The following is a 16,160-nucleotide window of genomic DNA, read 5'->3' on the forward strand; positions in this document are numbered from 1 at the left end:
CCGTTAGGGGTTGCCATCGCGTGGCCTCACAGATGAACGCTAGTTTGTTTGGCACAGTTTTTACGCCGGATGCCCTCCCTTGACCCAACCCACTTGAAACCACACACTATCCCCAACAACTCTATATGTAATTACACTATATGTAAATCCAGACAACATGGGCGTTCAGAACCAAATCCTTGCACCTGACTGGCGATCAGTTCATGGGGCTTATAGGCCCCTGCACTGGTGAGGACAAGCGGCTTGCATGGAAAATGAATGGATGGATGGATGCTTTGGAAAGTTAAACGGAGTTTCTATTTGGTAGATGGTATACATCGATGAAGCAAAAAGCATTGTTTCACATACTGAAGCATATACTGTAATCTTTTCGTATAATACACACACAATCTGTGGAAAAAAGAAGTGAATGTGGAAAAAGTTGCCTAAGCTTTTACTTCATAGGACTGTATATATGCTGCCTAGTGTTCTCATATAACTTGACTCCCAGGGCCCGGCCCTCAAAACTGTGGAGGACCACCTCTGCATGATCCAGGAACAAATAATGATAATAATAATAATAATAATATAAATAAATAAATAACACTATAGTGTATACAAAAAAGTGCACGGAAAAACAAACACATTTTTCATCCCAAAATATTAATGGAAACATTTTAAAAATTTTCACAAGTGACATGACATATGATGTGTCTGTTCCAATGATGGCAGCAGTTTGAAAAGATCAGAAAAATATAATACAACACAAATAAAATACAAGTTCTAAATAGAAAGGATGAATTGGAGATGTTGCAATGTTCAGTGTCATGTACAGTAAATACAAGCATTTCAAATTGTCTAAATAGGGAGAGGAAGCTGTTGATTAGTGCTTTGATGAGTCCACACTTTACGATGTTTTTGGGGAATCACGGACATGATGTCCTCCTGGTCAAAGAGGAAAAGGACCATCTGAAATGTAAACAGCGTAAAGTTCAAAAGTCCGCATCTGTGATGCTACAGGGTGTGTTGGGGACCATGGCATGCATGGGTAACTTGCACCAAAAAGTTGAACAACTATAGCTTTTGATCTTACCTTAAATTTACATAACACATTACATTACATAACATGATACACAATTTGAAGGATAAAATTAATTTTCTTAACTTCAGATAATCAGTGCCAAGCAAATCATGCCAATAGCTTTCTGTTGCAACACCTAATGGGACAAACCAAATGTAGCAACAAGTTGACGCCATTTTTTTGCTTCTTCTCTGTATTCTGGACAGTTTTGGTCATTTTGACATTTTCTCTGAGGTCACATCATTACATTTGCCACTAGCCCAACAAAGAAAGAACAGAGTAGTATTTGCTACCATTTGTAATAATACTAACTGGAGTAGTTTTGTAATTTGAACATGGTTTCTGTTAAAAGCTATTTGTCAAATCATTGCAAGATCCCAGAATAAAAGGGGAGGGGCCGGCACATAAGTGATTAGCACATCTGCATCACAGTTCTGAGGACCGGGATTCAAATTCCGGGCCTGCCTGTGTGGTGTTTGCGTGTTAACCCCGTTCCTGCGTCCTTTTTGTCCAGGCACTCCGGTTTCCTCCCATATCCTCAAAACATGTATGGTAGGTTAAGTGGAGACACTAAATTTCCCATAGGTGTAAATGTGAGTGCAAATAATTTCTGTGTCCCCTGTGATTGGCTGGTGACGAGTTCCGGGTGTACCCCACCTCATGCCCATAGTCAGCTGGGATTGGCAGCAGCCTGCCCACAACCCTCATGAGGATTACTGGTACAGAGAATGCATAGTCATAGTAATATGCAGTTCTGCGCCAGAGTTCTGAGGTTTGGGGTTTGGATCTAGGCTTTGAGTGATCTGTGTGTTTACATGTTCCCCCATGCTTTTGTGGCTTTTCCACAAATATATATGTTTTCTTAATTGAGCACTCACTTATTGCTTATAGGTGTGAATGACTGTGTGCTATCTGACCAGTCCATGGTGTACTCTGCCCCCCACCCACCGGCCCAGACCAATTAGTGCCTACAGACCAGGGTTCAATACAGTGAAGAAAATAAGTATTTGAACACCCTGCTATGTTGCAAGTTCTCCCACTTAGAAATCATGGAGGAGTTTGAATTTTTCATCGTATGTGCATCTCCACTGTGAGATATATGATATATATATTTATGTATGACTCATTTATTTTAGTCTCAGAGGACTTAAAAAAAGATTCAGTTATACCACACTACCCACATTCATCACTACCATGGAGGTCTTCAAATCTCCTATATTAATGAATCAATGAACACTCCCAGTCAATGCCAAAAACAATGTTTATTATTAAAGGGGAAATAGATGAGGGGCATTTGTTGTGATGTGCCACTCTCTCCACATTGTCTCAGCCCAGGAGATCAGAAGGGGATAATGGTATTTAAATATCCTGTAAGCACATGGATCCTCTAAGTCAGCAACATTAATGGGGCGTGAGGCATCCTGCTCATGTCCTCCGTGCTTAGGTAAATGAGTATTAGACTGAAGTAATGTTGCCAGCCTTTGCGCACTGAGATGGGGAGCACCGACAAAGTCTTTCGGTTCTTCAACAGGAGACAAAGTCTCTTTCCCAACTACAAAGTCACAGGTTCTGACGTCAGTCGAAGATCTTCTGAGATCGTTTATCCATCAGCAAAGGAGAGCTGTGTGAGGACATGGAACTCCATGCAAGAGCTGAGCAGAGACATCTACGACATCTATGCTGAATATGAAGATGAAGACGATGATGGCTTCTCCAGACAGATTTCCCCATCCAAAAATTATATGATCAACATCAATGTAGGTGGGAAGCCCTACCAGATCGCCTACAAGATGGCAGCCAGGTACCCCAAAACCAGAATTGGACGACTGGCCACTTACACCGACCACAACATGAAACTGGACCTGTGTGACGACTACAATATGACCAACAACGAGTTCTTCTTTGACAGAGACCCTGATATCTTTCACAGTATCTTTAATTTCTACCGAACTGGGGTGCTGTGGATCAAGGACGAGCTGTGCCCACGCAATTTCCTGGAAGAGATCAACTACTGGGGGGTGAGGATCAAGAACACCCAACGCTGCTGCCGCATCTCCTTTGAGGAGAGACAGGACGAGCTGAATGAGCAGTTGAAGATTCAGAGGGAGCTGGAAGCTGAGGTGGAGATTGAGGAGAATGAAGCACTCTTTCAAGATATGTTCATGGGCCGCAAGCGGCGAGCAATATGGAACTTGATGGAGAAGCCATTTTCTTCAGTCAAGGCCAAGCTGATGGCAGTCACCTCCAGTTTGTTCGTCTTGATCTCGCTGGTGGCGATGACACTGAACACAGTGGAAGAGATGCAGTACAGAGCTCATATGGGGCAGCTCAGTGGAAAGACTTACTGGGAGTACGTAGAGTCAATGTGCATTGCCTTCTTCACTATGGAGTATCTGTTACGTCTTGTGTCCACCCCTGAACTCAAAGCATTCAGCAGGAGTGTGCTCAACACCGTGGACCTGATCGCCATCCTGCCTCTCTACCTCCAGGCCATTCTGGAATTCTTTGACAACAAGGAAAACTACATGAAGCACGAGGCCGACATGCAGGCCGTGGGCCAGGTGGGGAAGCTTGGACAAGTCCTACGTATCATGAGACTAATGCGGATTTTTCGTATCTTGAAGCTGGCCCGACACTCCACAGGCCTGAGAGCGTTCGGCTTTACTCTGCGCCAGTGCTACCAGCAAGTCGGCTGCCTGTTCCTCTTTATTGCCATGGGAATCTTTAGCTTCTCTGCCATGGTTTACACTGTGGAGCACGACATGCCTCAAACAAACTTCACCAGTATTCCTCACGCCTGGTGGTGGGCATCTGTAAGTATGGCTTTGTCAACTGAAAGATTCAGCAAATTTTTTTTTTTTTTTTTTGTGGAAATAGGTTTTCCATGAGGTTTCAAAATTGGAAGGGATTTGATGACCTCATTTAGCATGTATACAGTCTCTCCTTTGTGGCTTACATTTGTCATCAGACACGTTTTCATTCTCTGTTCCTTCCGTCGCTCGCTGGTCTCTGTCAGTCTGCATGCAAACATTAACCAATCCATATATAACAAAATGATCATGAATATGATAACACTCTGTTTTGTTTTAAGCCAAAACCTTAAGTAGAAATAATTAAGTATCTTATGAAAGTAGACTGTGGTAATACACACCATTATGACTTAGTCTTTTTTAACAAATCACTTTTTGATGTTATTTAGTTTTCATCATGCAAAAACATTAAACACCGGGGCAATTAATTCTTTAGTAGCTTTTCCACTTTCGAGACTGCTTGTCCTCATCAGTGAGCAAGAGCCCATCCCGGCAGACGTTTGGCAAGATGTGGTGGATACCCATGGCTTGTCTAGCGTCAGTTGCAGAACTTCAGTGCTCCAAATTGAAAGCCACATTTTTTTTCTTGGTAGTTAGAATCGTCAGTCATCACTGTTTTCCCTACTTCCAGAACGGTTGACGCTCTGGTCAGCTCAAATAAATCCCACTCATTTCCAGTATTACTTTTCGAACAGACACAAACATTTCTGCTGATGGAGTTGCAATCCGTACTGAGGAAGAACTTTAGCTTCTCTGATACCAACTAGTGGCAAGCATTCTTTATTCTTTTCTGGCGACCTCTTCTTTTGCGGTCTCCTTTCCAAGTACTAACCAGGGCCAAACCCGCTTAGCTTCTGAGATCTGACGATATTGGGCATTCTCAGGGTAGCATGGCCTTAAGCTCTTTTCTGGCAACCATTTATGATTATACAGTTTGTAGAATGCATGTCCGACAATCAGACTTTGTTTCCCAGTGTACAAATAGTTAATCAAACATTATATATCCTCATGCAGTAGAATACGGGAGTGTATATCCTACGCTTGTGATATTATCTTTATCTTTTATATCACATTATCGGATTTTCTGCAAGTTTATGACTGCTCTCCGCTGTAAACCCCGCAGGTCAGCATCTCCACAGTGGGCTATGGCGACGTCTACCCAGAGACAATCCTCGGTCGTCTCTTTGCTTTCATCTGCATAGCCTTTGGAATCATACTCAATGGTCTGCCGATATCCATCCTCTTCAACAAGTTCTCAGATTACTACTCCAAACTCAAGTCCAATCAGTACACAGCCTCCCTGAAGAATCGAGGGAAAGTGAGGTTCGCCAAGAGGACCGCCCAGAAGCTAAATGACTGCTTTGAAAAAGTCCACCGCCCTGTGAGCTAATCATATACTTTAAGACATTTCTGAAGTGTCAGTGACACAATTTCTATTGAACTCCATAGATCCACGACTTTGCTGCTATAGAAATCTGAATAATGGGGACGATGCAGATAACAGATTGATAAAACCCTTTGGCAGCATAATTCACTCATGTTGGATGAAGATTAAAAACTTGACTCCCACTCCCATCAACTTTTGCTTGTGGAAGTAAAAACGTTTTTCAATTAATTAGCTTTTTTCTTTGATACCTAGTGTCATTAGTGACGCTCAAATCTTGCATTACTGGTGAAATCAGCATAAGTCAGACATCTTAAATGAAATGATCAGTTATTTTTATTGTTGGAGTCCCCAAGATTTGATATCAATGTAAATATTATTTTCCTTCAATCAATCAATATGTAACAAACATGAATGAATCCCATCATGGTGTGTAATGGAAACTGATGATTTCTTTTCACCTCTTGAATCTTAAAATCCCAAGCAGCGGGTTAAATGTTACTTGACGTTGGTATTGCGGTGAAAAACAACAACAATAACAACAACAACAACAGTGCTTTTAATATGGATAAGCAAGGTGCAGTCAAGCTGAAATGCTGGCGCTTCCTTTTGTGTTTACCACATCCAGCAGACTTTTCCATACAATGTAAAATTGTTTGCATAAATAAATGCAATTTGGTACTACTTTCTTGTGAAACACTGCTCTGCTGACAAAATATTGTCAATATGTACACAACATGGACACAAATTTTGAGACATATGGCATTTATATCTACAGAAACTTAAAAAAAACATCTACGGGAACTGGAAATGTGTAATTACATACATATGATTATTGTAGGCTCAGTATGCTTTAAATTAGATTTTGGCGCTTGTCAATAGGAATACTGTATATGTCCCTACGAAGCTGGCGTAGCCAGGGAAAACCCACGTAAACTTGGGGAGGACATCATAATCAACACATTAAGGATGGAGCCAGAATTCGAGCCCACAACCTCAGAAAGGTGAGGCAAATGGGCTCACCAACCGTCCACCGCCCATAAATTTATTTATTCACAAATTAAAGTTGTATAAAAAGGCATCGATGTAAACGATTTTATCAACGTCCAGAAGATGGCAGCATTCAAACCATACGACGTCTGTTGTGGCCAAAGTGATCAAAGAAGAAATCGCTTCATGCTCCTACAATCCTGTGCCACAGTGCCGACTTACAAGTGCCCAACCATGGCTCCCCCGGTTGCAGTGTCTCCATTGATTAAGGTATTTTTTTGGGGGGGGGCATCGAGACTATCATATTATCTCGCCGGTTAGCAACTTCACATTGTCATTCAGCTAATGGGTCGGGAAGCCAATGGGTTGCTTCTCGCTCTATGACAACCAAAGGCACATTGATAGTAAGTAAGGGTGCTAATTTACCTAAAATAATCCTAACGTGGCGGAGGAACGTTCCTCTTATTTAGATGAGTATTGTTGTTTTTAAAAGGAAAAAATAGGAGTGAACAGAAAATAAATGTTGACAACCACCTTTTTAGACATGACACAGTTAGCTCCTCGGTTAAACGACGAAGTTCAAATCCTCTGGCGGCGACGTAAACTTAATATGCTGCGGGAACGTGTTTTAAAGCCCACTTACGCTAACGCAGTTATAAAAGCGACAGTTAAACGTGTATGAAATGCAATTTCAAATCAGAAATCTAAAACAAATTAATGTAAAATCGCATTCTTTCGCAGCTGCGAAAACTAGTTAATGGCGCGTCGTTCGTAATCTTGAAATTTCGAAAGTTCCCATCGCCTGAAAGATTCTTGATCAAACCATTAAATTCCCACTGCACACACCTGTCAAAACGTGTTTACCAATCCCTTGTATGTATGCACAATTAAATGAGTAGTTTTTGGTAATGGCGAGTTCATGATAGCTTCAGATTGAAGTGTGAGAATGCCATTCAGTTTGTTCATGTTGTATTTCAGACTGCCAGGTATTCAGCTTTGATCGCTGGCATCCTTTATGGCAAGAAGAGATATGGTAAGTTGTCCCACTAAAACATGCTTTACCACAAACCTTTTTTATTTTTTTAGAATGACCAAAGATGAAATACAATGGCCACATTTCACTACACTGGCAGATGAGGCAAACGCACTTCGAAAATGACATCGTTAAAAAGGTGGCCGCCTCCCATTCCGACCGAAACTGCCTCGCGATCGACGCATTGCGCACCCCTGATCAACGTGAACTCAGATAGTTACAAAAAATGTTTATGGTTCACTATGTTGTGTTGTGCAATATTGGCTCATGTGGTTATGCAAGGCACACAAATGTACATTTACAAATAAAGAATCCTCAATATACTACAAAATAAATATGTTTTACATTTTTGTAGTTGGTTAGATCTTTGTGGCTTGATCATTCTATTTCATTATTGGTCGTTCTAAAAAAAAAAAAAAGACGTCAGCCCCCCCCATCGCGAGAGGCTGGCTGCTTGAAAAGTAGATCTTGTGGTAAAAAAAAGTCTGGGTCCCCCTGCCATAAAGGCAACAGTGCACGATTCATTTTTACATTTAGACGAACAAATATATGATGCTGGTTACATTCCTGGCGGAACCGTGAGGCACAGATAACATTGGTGACAAGAGCTGATCTTGTATTAATGAGATAGCACTCCTACAATTTCCCATTTTGTTTACAGATGTTAATATTAAATGTATTAAGCAACAGAGTGATGTTAGGGATTATGTCAAAACATGGAATGAACTAACTTTGAAATTGAGAAATTGAGTTCAATCCTGGGCACTCCTGTGTGGAGGTTGCATGTTCTCCCCGTGACTGTGTGGGTTTTCTCCGTGCCGCCCCAGTTTCTTCCCACATCCCAAAAACATGAAACATCAATTGGACACTCTAAATTGCCCCTAGGTGTGATTGTGTGTGTGGATGGTTGTTTGAGCAGTGTAAATAAATGTTTTTCTGTGTGAAGCAAATGTTTTTTAGTTTTTTTTATTAAAGTTATTGTACTATTCAGAAACTTCCCGATTGCTTAATTTATGTTAAAACAAAAAATATACATACTGTATCTGCGCAGGTACCCCAGTCCCCCTTACAGTGTTTTTTTTTTTTAAAGTCACCCTTTTCATGCCTCTGGCGTTTGCTTGTCTGTAAACTAAAAGATGTATCTGTTTAGACAACTTGAAGCCCATTGCAGCTGAGGAGAGAAGGATTGAGGAGGAAGAGAAGAAGGCCCGTGAGGGGCAAGAGCGCATTGCCAAGCAGCTGGCAGAAGGTAAACAAATGTGTCTGACATGCTTTTGTAGATTCTCAGCCATTCAGTTCATGGTAATCCATAAAAGTTGAATTGACGGGACTGGATTCATCTTGGTTGTTGACGTCTCCCCTTTATTTCAAAAGGGTCCATTATATTGATGGACCAACGTGTTGGCCAGTATGATATTTGGCATTATACTACATACAAACTAAAGTCACAAATTAATAAAAAACACAGTGGAACATAAGTTAGTCGTGAATCTGACTGGTAGATAAAGTACATATTCTACAAACTATTGGTAAAAGAGGAAAAACACACAGATCTGAAAATGATGAACAAAATACGGATGGTAAATCAACTTTGTATGGCATAATACATTCTAAGCATCTTGTGGCTTGACGTCTGCTATGCTTTCATCTATGTACAGGCATATACAGACACACACACAAATTCTTTTTTTTTTTTCCTGTCAATATGGGGTTGTGTGTAAACATTAATGAAGGGGAAAATGAACTTAAATGACTTTAGCAAATGGCTGAAATATAACAAAGAGCAAAATATATAATAAAGGGGTGTGAATACTCTTTGTACCTACTTTATATCAGCCACTTTTTGAGCATACTGCAGTGTAAACTGAATAAAGAGCTGACACAATTGTTCAGTGTGTTAAATGTTCTGTACTTAATTGTCTGTTCCCTTCTGCTTACAGCAAATGAAGACACCATTCTAAAGTAAACCTTCACTTGTACAGTCCCTCAAATTGTTCTCTCTGGTCATTCTGGGGTAACACGGGGCAACGTCAGTGTTGCACCGTTTAAACGCTCCCATGTTGTGGATATCTACACTGCTGTTTAGGAATAACTTATTTTTTCTGGATTGCATGCTTCTGCTCCTGTTAGTAAAGTAATCATGTCAATAATTTGCTCTTGAGCTATTGCTTGTTAAAAAAGTAGCATTGTCTAAAACCCCACCCACCTCCATGTTGTTTCCTTATTGACTGTTACAGCATGTTTGACATTATTCAACTAAGAATGCACACCTCCCTTTATATATACGAGTCCACATTGTTTTACCGGTGAATTTGCTTGAATAAATGCAAAGTGGTGTCATTCATTTGGAGTTATTTTATTATGGGGATCAGATTAATTTCCCATGTTTTATTTGAGCCGCCAAAGATATCTATAAAATGTGTTAATTGCAAAAAGATGCCCAGACATTTAAAAATATAAGTCTCCTCCTATCCATTTTCTTTACCGCTTTATCCTGTTGAGGAGCAAGGTCAGCAGGAGCCTGACCTGGACAAGTCTTGGTGAACCTGAGCCTGAACTCTGGACTTGTCGCCAATCAATTAAAGGAGACATTGAGAGTGACGCAACCATTCACAATATCGCTGAGTAGGATTAAGCTGCCTGCACCCAAGTCGGAGAGAACCAGCTAGACCAGGTAGTCTCGTTCAGTCTTGTTTTCATGTCCACTTAGTAGCTGTGAGTTCACTCAAGAGGAGCGCATTAGAAATTATACATAAATATTTCATCACTTCAGGTGTAGGAAATGACGATTTGGTACATATCTCGGTTAGCACTTCAGAATGGGTGCAGCGAGCAGTGTCTCTTTTTACCGAGCCAAGGCTCTCATTTTAGATCACAACACGCTGGCACAGCACCAAACAAAAATATTGTAATGATTCTTGTCTCACTTTTCACACAAATTTATAGTCTGAAGTCTAGAAAATACATTGAATAATTTGAAAGGACATCTCAAATATTTCCTTTTTCAGTAAAGTGCAACATCAAGTACACCCCCCCCCCTTTTTTCTTCTAAAAACCTGCCCTTAAGTTGACTTTTTATAGCCACTGGAGTCTCAACTTACCTCCTTCAATAATTGTTATACTGAATATGTTATATTTTTGGAGAAGTAAATTTAAGTACGTGTAAACAGATTTGTTTTTAATTGCATGAATAATTCAGGCAATGGCTGCCTTATTTTTAGCTTGAGCACCTGCCCCTAAAAATGTCTGTCATCTACCCGCTCTTTTATATTTTGTATGGCACCCAAGTGATTGTTTGATTAGTCTCATTTGTTTTGACAGATAACTTGTTGTGAGTGGCAATTATGGACAGTTCTATATGAGATTGGACTGTGCCATCAATTCCTCAAGTATTGAATGGAAATAAAACATTGATCAAAATGTGCTTGTGATGCTCACCACGCATCCATCATGGCGCTAAAATTAAGGGGAAAAAACACACACATATCAAAAGTTGTGAGGTCAAATGTCACAGATGAAGACGGTGACCTGAGATGAGACCAGTCCAGACGACTTGAGGTCAAGTTAAATCAAGAAGGTGAGCTTCCTCTACTACCGAGCTAGCACTCACACTTACCTAACTTGTCAGTGCAGGTTAGCAACAATAGGTGTGCGCACTGCTACTTAGTGCTCGCCTACTGCAGTCAAAAATAGTGGCTCACAGGAATTTATAGCATGACACCAGTAGGATATACGGGTTTTGGGTGATATTTCAGGATGGGTCAAATTAAGTTCAGCTGTAAAGTGCATTTGAGGCTAATCCAAAAATTTCATCCAAATACCCAATTTCCAATACAAATAATAAAATGGGAGAGCAAAGAAACCAAGTACAGTAATATAAGCAGTTCCCACATACAGTTTTGGGGTAAACCTGTCCCTTTTGATGGAATTCAATACAAGAGCAGTACCAGGAATTACCGCTTTACAAAGTTTAACAAGCAAGTCTGACTATAACAGTTAGTAGGTGTCAAATTCAAGGCCAGGGTGACCACATCATTTCATGTCTCCCGCTACAAACAAATTATATTGCATCGACTATCAGGGGCATCAAACTTTTATTTCAGTCACAACATACAGTACAGCCTAATCTGATGTCAAAGGAGCCAGATCATCAAAATAATATTGAGTTAATAAAATAATGTTTTTCCCCTTTGTTTTAATGCAAAACAAGTACACGAGGAAACCCTTTAGCTGTTTATTGTTTAAATACAATTTTACAAAAAAAAAGCATAACCACATTGGCCCATGAAAGAAAAAGCTTGCCTAACCTGCAGTATTGTGTTCACAAGGACAACAGGGTACGCAGTATTTATAGACATTACTTAACTGAACAAGTGATCAGACATGAGCTTCTGCTGACATAACGTTACAACTGCTTCTAAGAATTTAATTTTAAGATGATCCTTATCAAAACAGTTTTTAATTTCACTTATCCAGTCTCAGAACAGCCTCGGACATTTCACAGTCGAGTAAGCATCCCATTTACGCTGAAGCTGGAGAACCTTCAATCAAAATATTTGCTTGATGGTATTCTCCCCAACTTCTGATTCGATGTTCATTTTGTTTGTCCTACAGTGCATAATAATAATAATAATAATAATAATAATAATAATCAAATGCAGCAATAATACACCATTGTCTATATTGACGGCCCTCTGAAGGAAACCACAACTATGATGTGACCTGCACCAAAAATTAATTTCACACGAGATTTTAGTCTCCAGTTACCCAAACAGGCGCTGACACAATGTGCAAACTCCACTAAGGAAAACCGTTGCCCATTTAACCTCATAACTGCGAAGCAGACGTGTTCACCACTGAGACCGTCCTGCTGCCTGAAGAAACAAACCAAATTGAAAATATGTAGTCTGGGGCTAAATAGAAGCGCACCAGTGTTCAATGTTTTAAAATAGATCCCATGAAAACACTTTCAGTGCCGCCACGTGCCTGGAGGAACGGACGGCTTCCCCCACTCCTCACCCCGGCACACTGATCATTATGTATGTAATCATGCGGCTCTGTAGACAATTATATAAAGCCGATACACTGCTGAATGCAAGCGGTCAGCAGCTTATGGCCAGGGATTTTGTTAAATGGCTTAACAGTAGATTTACACTCTGTATTTAGGTTTCAGACATGAAAATACATTTGGAGCCAGGGTGTCTTGAGGTATAAAAAGCTGCGATGCTGACTAGCTCCTCACAACTCTCAACTGGACCTTCCTGCTTCAGCTTCCTGCTACGCCTATAAGGTAAACGGGCCCATTAATATGAACAGATGCTGACGAGACTCCATTTGGCTGCATGAAGCAAACCAATCTTGTTCACTTGTCTTGTCTAGAATGGACTTCCAAATGTCAGCCTTGGTCATGCTGGTGTTGGCAAGTGTGGAGCAGAGCCTGGCCAGCTGTGTGGTGGATAGCTTCATGGTCAAACAGGACTTTGACCCCAAAAGAGTGAGTCTACTGTACATTATTTCATTATTAAAAACGCATTTAGAATCGAGTAGATATAGGATATGTAGTTTGCTCAAATGTAGCTAACTGATTCGATACTTTTCATTGTCTACTACACGTTATAACGTGATGCATTACACTTTTTAATTTGCTGAATTTTGCATTTCCCCCCACTTTTATCAAGCTATCATTTTAAAAAGTAAAAAGTTTGTCATCTTTTTAAATACTTTTTTTTTTACAACCCCTAATTCCAATGACGTTAGAATGTTGCGTAAAAGTTAATAAAAACAACATATATTGAATTCTTTTAAACTGATATTCAATTGAATACACCACAAAGGTAAGATATTTAATGTTCAGCTGATACATTTTTAGTAATTTATAGACCAATAGCAGAACTTCAAAATCTATTGTAAAGTTGACAGTGCAAGGAGTTTAGTATTGGAGTCCTGACTTCTTTGTTCTGGTCAGAACCTGAGCTGCAGCATTCTGAATGAGCTGCAATTGTTTAATGCTCTTTTTGGGGAGTCCAGTCAGAAGACCATTACAATAGTCAAGTCTGTTTGAGATAAAAGCATGGACAAGCTTTTCCTGGTCTGCTTGACACATATCAGACTTCACTCTGTTTTTCAGATGGTAGAAGGCAGTTTTCGTGATTGATTTGATATGATTGTTGAAAGTCAGGTCGTAATCAATCATAACACCAAGGTTTTGGATTTGGTCTTTGGTTTTTAGAGATAGAGGGTCCAGGTTTTTACCAACAGCATTTTTTTTTTCGTTAATGCCAAAAACAATTATCTCTGTTTTGTTGTGGTTTAGTTGAATAAATTTTTGGCTCATCCAGTTATTTATCAGGTTTTGACACAACACCTCAATTGGACGATAGTCATCTGGAGACACTGCTAAATATAACTGTGTGTCATCTACATAGCTACGGTAGTCAAAACTAAAGTTCAGGAAAATTTGACCCAAGGGCAGCATATGCAGGCTGAACAGGAGGGGTCCAAGAATAGTGAGTGCATTGAATTGAATATAGGTTGAAAAGGATTTGCAGGACATCATTCCATTCTGAATGGAGAGGCAACTGGTTAAAGCATTGGCCTCACATTTCTGAGGACCTGGATTCAATCCTGGCTCCGCCTTTGTGGAGTTTGTATGTTCGCCCCGTGCGTGTGTGGGTTTTCTCACATCCCAAAAACATGCATTGATTGAAATAATTATTATTTTTTTTTAGTTATAGAATCCATAGCTATGGCGCTCGTAACTTTGATTCATAAAACAGAAAAAGAAGGCAGACATCCCTTCATCGGGCTCCTCCAGTGGGCTGAACCAAGAGGAATTGGTTCGTTTAAATTCTCAAATGCAAAAGTGAAGCATATCACGGCATAAGTTTATAACCAACATCAAAACGAGAACTTTATCAAATAACGTGATAATGACATTTTTTTTCTGGTATGCTTCCATCCAGTAGATACCTGTTTTAATAACCGATCATGAAACAAAATCTTACTTCCACCAAACGTTTTATTTCTTTTACAAACTGTGCTTTTACAGGAAAGAGGAAACTAGCAAGTGTTTTGGATTTTTTTTTATGCCATCAAAACAACATATTCCCATTTAAAAAAAAAAAAAAAAAAAAAAATTTGAATGCTGAAAGCTAAAACCTTGCTTACCTGTATGTCTTATGAAAACAGAAGAATTTTTGGACATAGGAAGCTTGTGGTGTTTAGGCCATCTTCATTTTTTCTGCTCTATAAGAGAGTCAACCAATCAATCAATCAGAATCGTTGCAAATTTAAAGTCTTTTTAAAATGTAACAAGCATATTTTGACAAGTAAGCAGATATGGTCTATTTTCAAATGTATGGAATAAAACTAAAAAGTAGAAATACCTTAACAATGTAAGTATACTACAACATTTTTGTACGCATTTGTACTTTTTGTATTTCCAACCGCTAACTTCACTCCAGTTGTAGGAAAGGTGTCCAGTATTATGAATGACTCTAAAAAGCCTCTTCATTGTCGCCACCAGTATGCCGGGAAGTGGTACGCCCTGCAAAAGAAGGACCCTGAGGGTTTGTTCCTTCAGGACAACATCTCAGCTGAATACACCGTCGGAGATGACGGTGCCATGGTGGCTTCCTCCAGGGGCAGAGTCACTTTGTTCGGGTGAGCAATGGTTGTTGAGTCTGGATGCATTCATTCAAAGCACTGAGCAAAGTAATTGAGTATCAACCTTTTTCTTGCTCCCGACGTGATATCCAGGTTTTGGGTTGTGTGTGCTGACATGGCTGCTCAGTACTCGGTGCCTAACCCTGAGAGCCCAGGCAAAATGTTCATGAACTACCAGGGACTGGCCAGCTATCTGTCCAGTGGAGGTATGCTCAAAACACATTTACACACATGTTGTCTGTAATTCCTGTACAATTGATTACTTCATGTGCAAAAGTACGAGGATGACCATTAGTTATTGTGACTATGTTATTTATTTTCATCTTATTTCATTCCATCTTTCCGTATGCTGAAATCACTCTTGTCTTGTTGGGGAAAAACGTGTCTCCCAAGACGTTTGCTCATTCTTAAATAGAATTTTACAGTTTTTTATTACAAATTGAAAACATCGCCATACGTTGTTGTCAAATTGACATGAACTGTATTTACTGTACTGTATGAACTACTATAATGTATTCAAACCCCTCCGCCCCCATTTTAAGTTATACCGTAAATGGATTATACTTTATTCAGTGTTGTGATCTTAGCTGGGACTTTATTTTATTGAATTCAATTGTGGCAGCATGATGGAGAATTACAGTGTAATTGCGTAGTGCAGGATCAATAAATGTGTACTTCGTGCTCCTCCAGGTGACAACTACTGGGTCATCGACACAGACTATGACAACTACGCCATCACCTACGCTTGCCGCAGCCTGAAGGACGATGGAAGTTGTGAGGACGGATACGCCCTGGTCTTCTCCCGCAACCCCCGTGGCCTGCCCCCTCCTATCCAACGAATTGTGCGCCAAAAACAGGAGGAAATTTGCATGGCGGGACAGTTCCAGCCCGTGCTGCAGTCCGGTACGTGGTCACTCTTACATGACACAAGTTTGGAATCATTTAAGTTTGTTGATGTGTTTTCCTTCTCATCAGGAGCTTGCTAAATGTGTCTCAACCAGCAACCGAAGACAACTTAGTCATTGGTCCAGGAATTAAGTCAGTGAGAACTCTGTTAAAGCTGATACAAAATGAATCCTGTCACACTGAAAACTGTCATAATTGTTTTATTTGTCATGACAGAATATCCCATTTAAATGTAATGTAATGGTCAAGATAAAATTGGGGGGGGGGGGGGCATTTTTTTTTTGATTGAGCCAGATAATGCAACTCCCCTCT

At 40.0% G+C, this 16,160-nt stretch overlaps 3 protein-coding genes across 7 annotated transcripts; all 3 read left to right on the forward strand.

Moving 5' to 3' along the window:
* The first annotated feature begins 201 nt into the window (after positions 1 to 201).
* LOC133499696 (potassium voltage-gated channel subfamily V member 2-like) lies at positions 202 to 5,349 on the forward strand. Of its 2 annotated transcripts, XM_061817981.1 has the most exons (3): positions 202 to 228; positions 2,592 to 3,873; positions 4,994 to 5,349. In XM_061817981.1, the coding sequence occupies exons 2-3, from the start codon at positions 2,704 to 2,706 to the stop codon at positions 5,258 to 5,260; spliced, it is 1,437 nt and encodes a 478-aa protein (XP_061673965.1). In that variant the 5' UTR covers positions 202 to 228; positions 2,592 to 2,703; the 3' UTR covers positions 5,261 to 5,349. The 2 variants fall into 2 exon arrangements, with proteins under 2 accessions (XP_061673965.1, XP_061673963.1); XM_061817979.1 differs by lacking the exon at positions 202 to 228 and having other exon boundaries at positions 2,554 to 3,873.
* A 1,020-nt stretch (positions 5,350 to 6,369) lies between these two features.
* Positions 6,370 to 9,621, forward strand: atp5meb (ATP synthase membrane subunit eb). Its single transcript, XM_061817794.1, has 4 exons — positions 6,370 to 6,514; positions 7,223 to 7,277; positions 8,428 to 8,526; positions 9,218 to 9,621. Exons 1-4 carry the CDS (start codon positions 6,431 to 6,433, stop codon positions 9,241 to 9,243), a joined length of 264 nt encoding a protein of 87 aa, XP_061673778.1. The 5' UTR covers positions 6,370 to 6,430; the 3' UTR covers positions 9,244 to 9,621.
* Positions 9,622 to 9,817: 196 nt separating this feature from the next.
* Positions 9,818 to 16,136, forward strand: LOC133499596 (purpurin-like). 4 transcript variants are annotated; one of them, XM_061817792.1, is made up of 8 exons: positions 10,787 to 10,854; positions 12,251 to 12,316; positions 12,444 to 12,567; positions 12,657 to 12,771; positions 14,803 to 14,939; positions 15,036 to 15,148; positions 15,633 to 15,845; positions 15,918 to 16,136. In XM_061817792.1, the coding sequence occupies exons 4-8, from the start codon at positions 12,658 to 12,660 to the stop codon at positions 15,926 to 15,928; spliced, it is 588 nt and encodes a 195-aa protein (XP_061673776.1). In that variant the 5' UTR covers positions 10,787 to 10,854; positions 12,251 to 12,316; positions 12,444 to 12,567; position 12,657; the 3' UTR covers positions 15,929 to 16,136. The 4 variants fall into 4 exon arrangements, with proteins under 4 accessions (XP_061673774.1, XP_061673776.1, XP_061673775.1 ...); XM_061817790.1 differs by lacking the exons at positions 10,787 to 10,854; positions 12,251 to 12,316 and adding an exon at positions 9,818 to 9,951; XM_061817791.1 differs by lacking the exon at positions 10,787 to 10,854 and having other exon boundaries at positions 11,876 to 12,316.
* The last annotated feature ends 24 nt before the right edge of the window (positions 16,137 to 16,160 follow it).

Source organism: Syngnathoides biaculeatus, chromosome 4, assembly GCF_019802595.1.
Source record: "Syngnathoides biaculeatus isolate LvHL_M chromosome 4, ASM1980259v1, whole genome shotgun sequence".
NCBI lineage: Eukaryota > Metazoa > Chordata > Actinopteri > Syngnathiformes > Syngnathidae > Syngnathoides > Syngnathoides biaculeatus.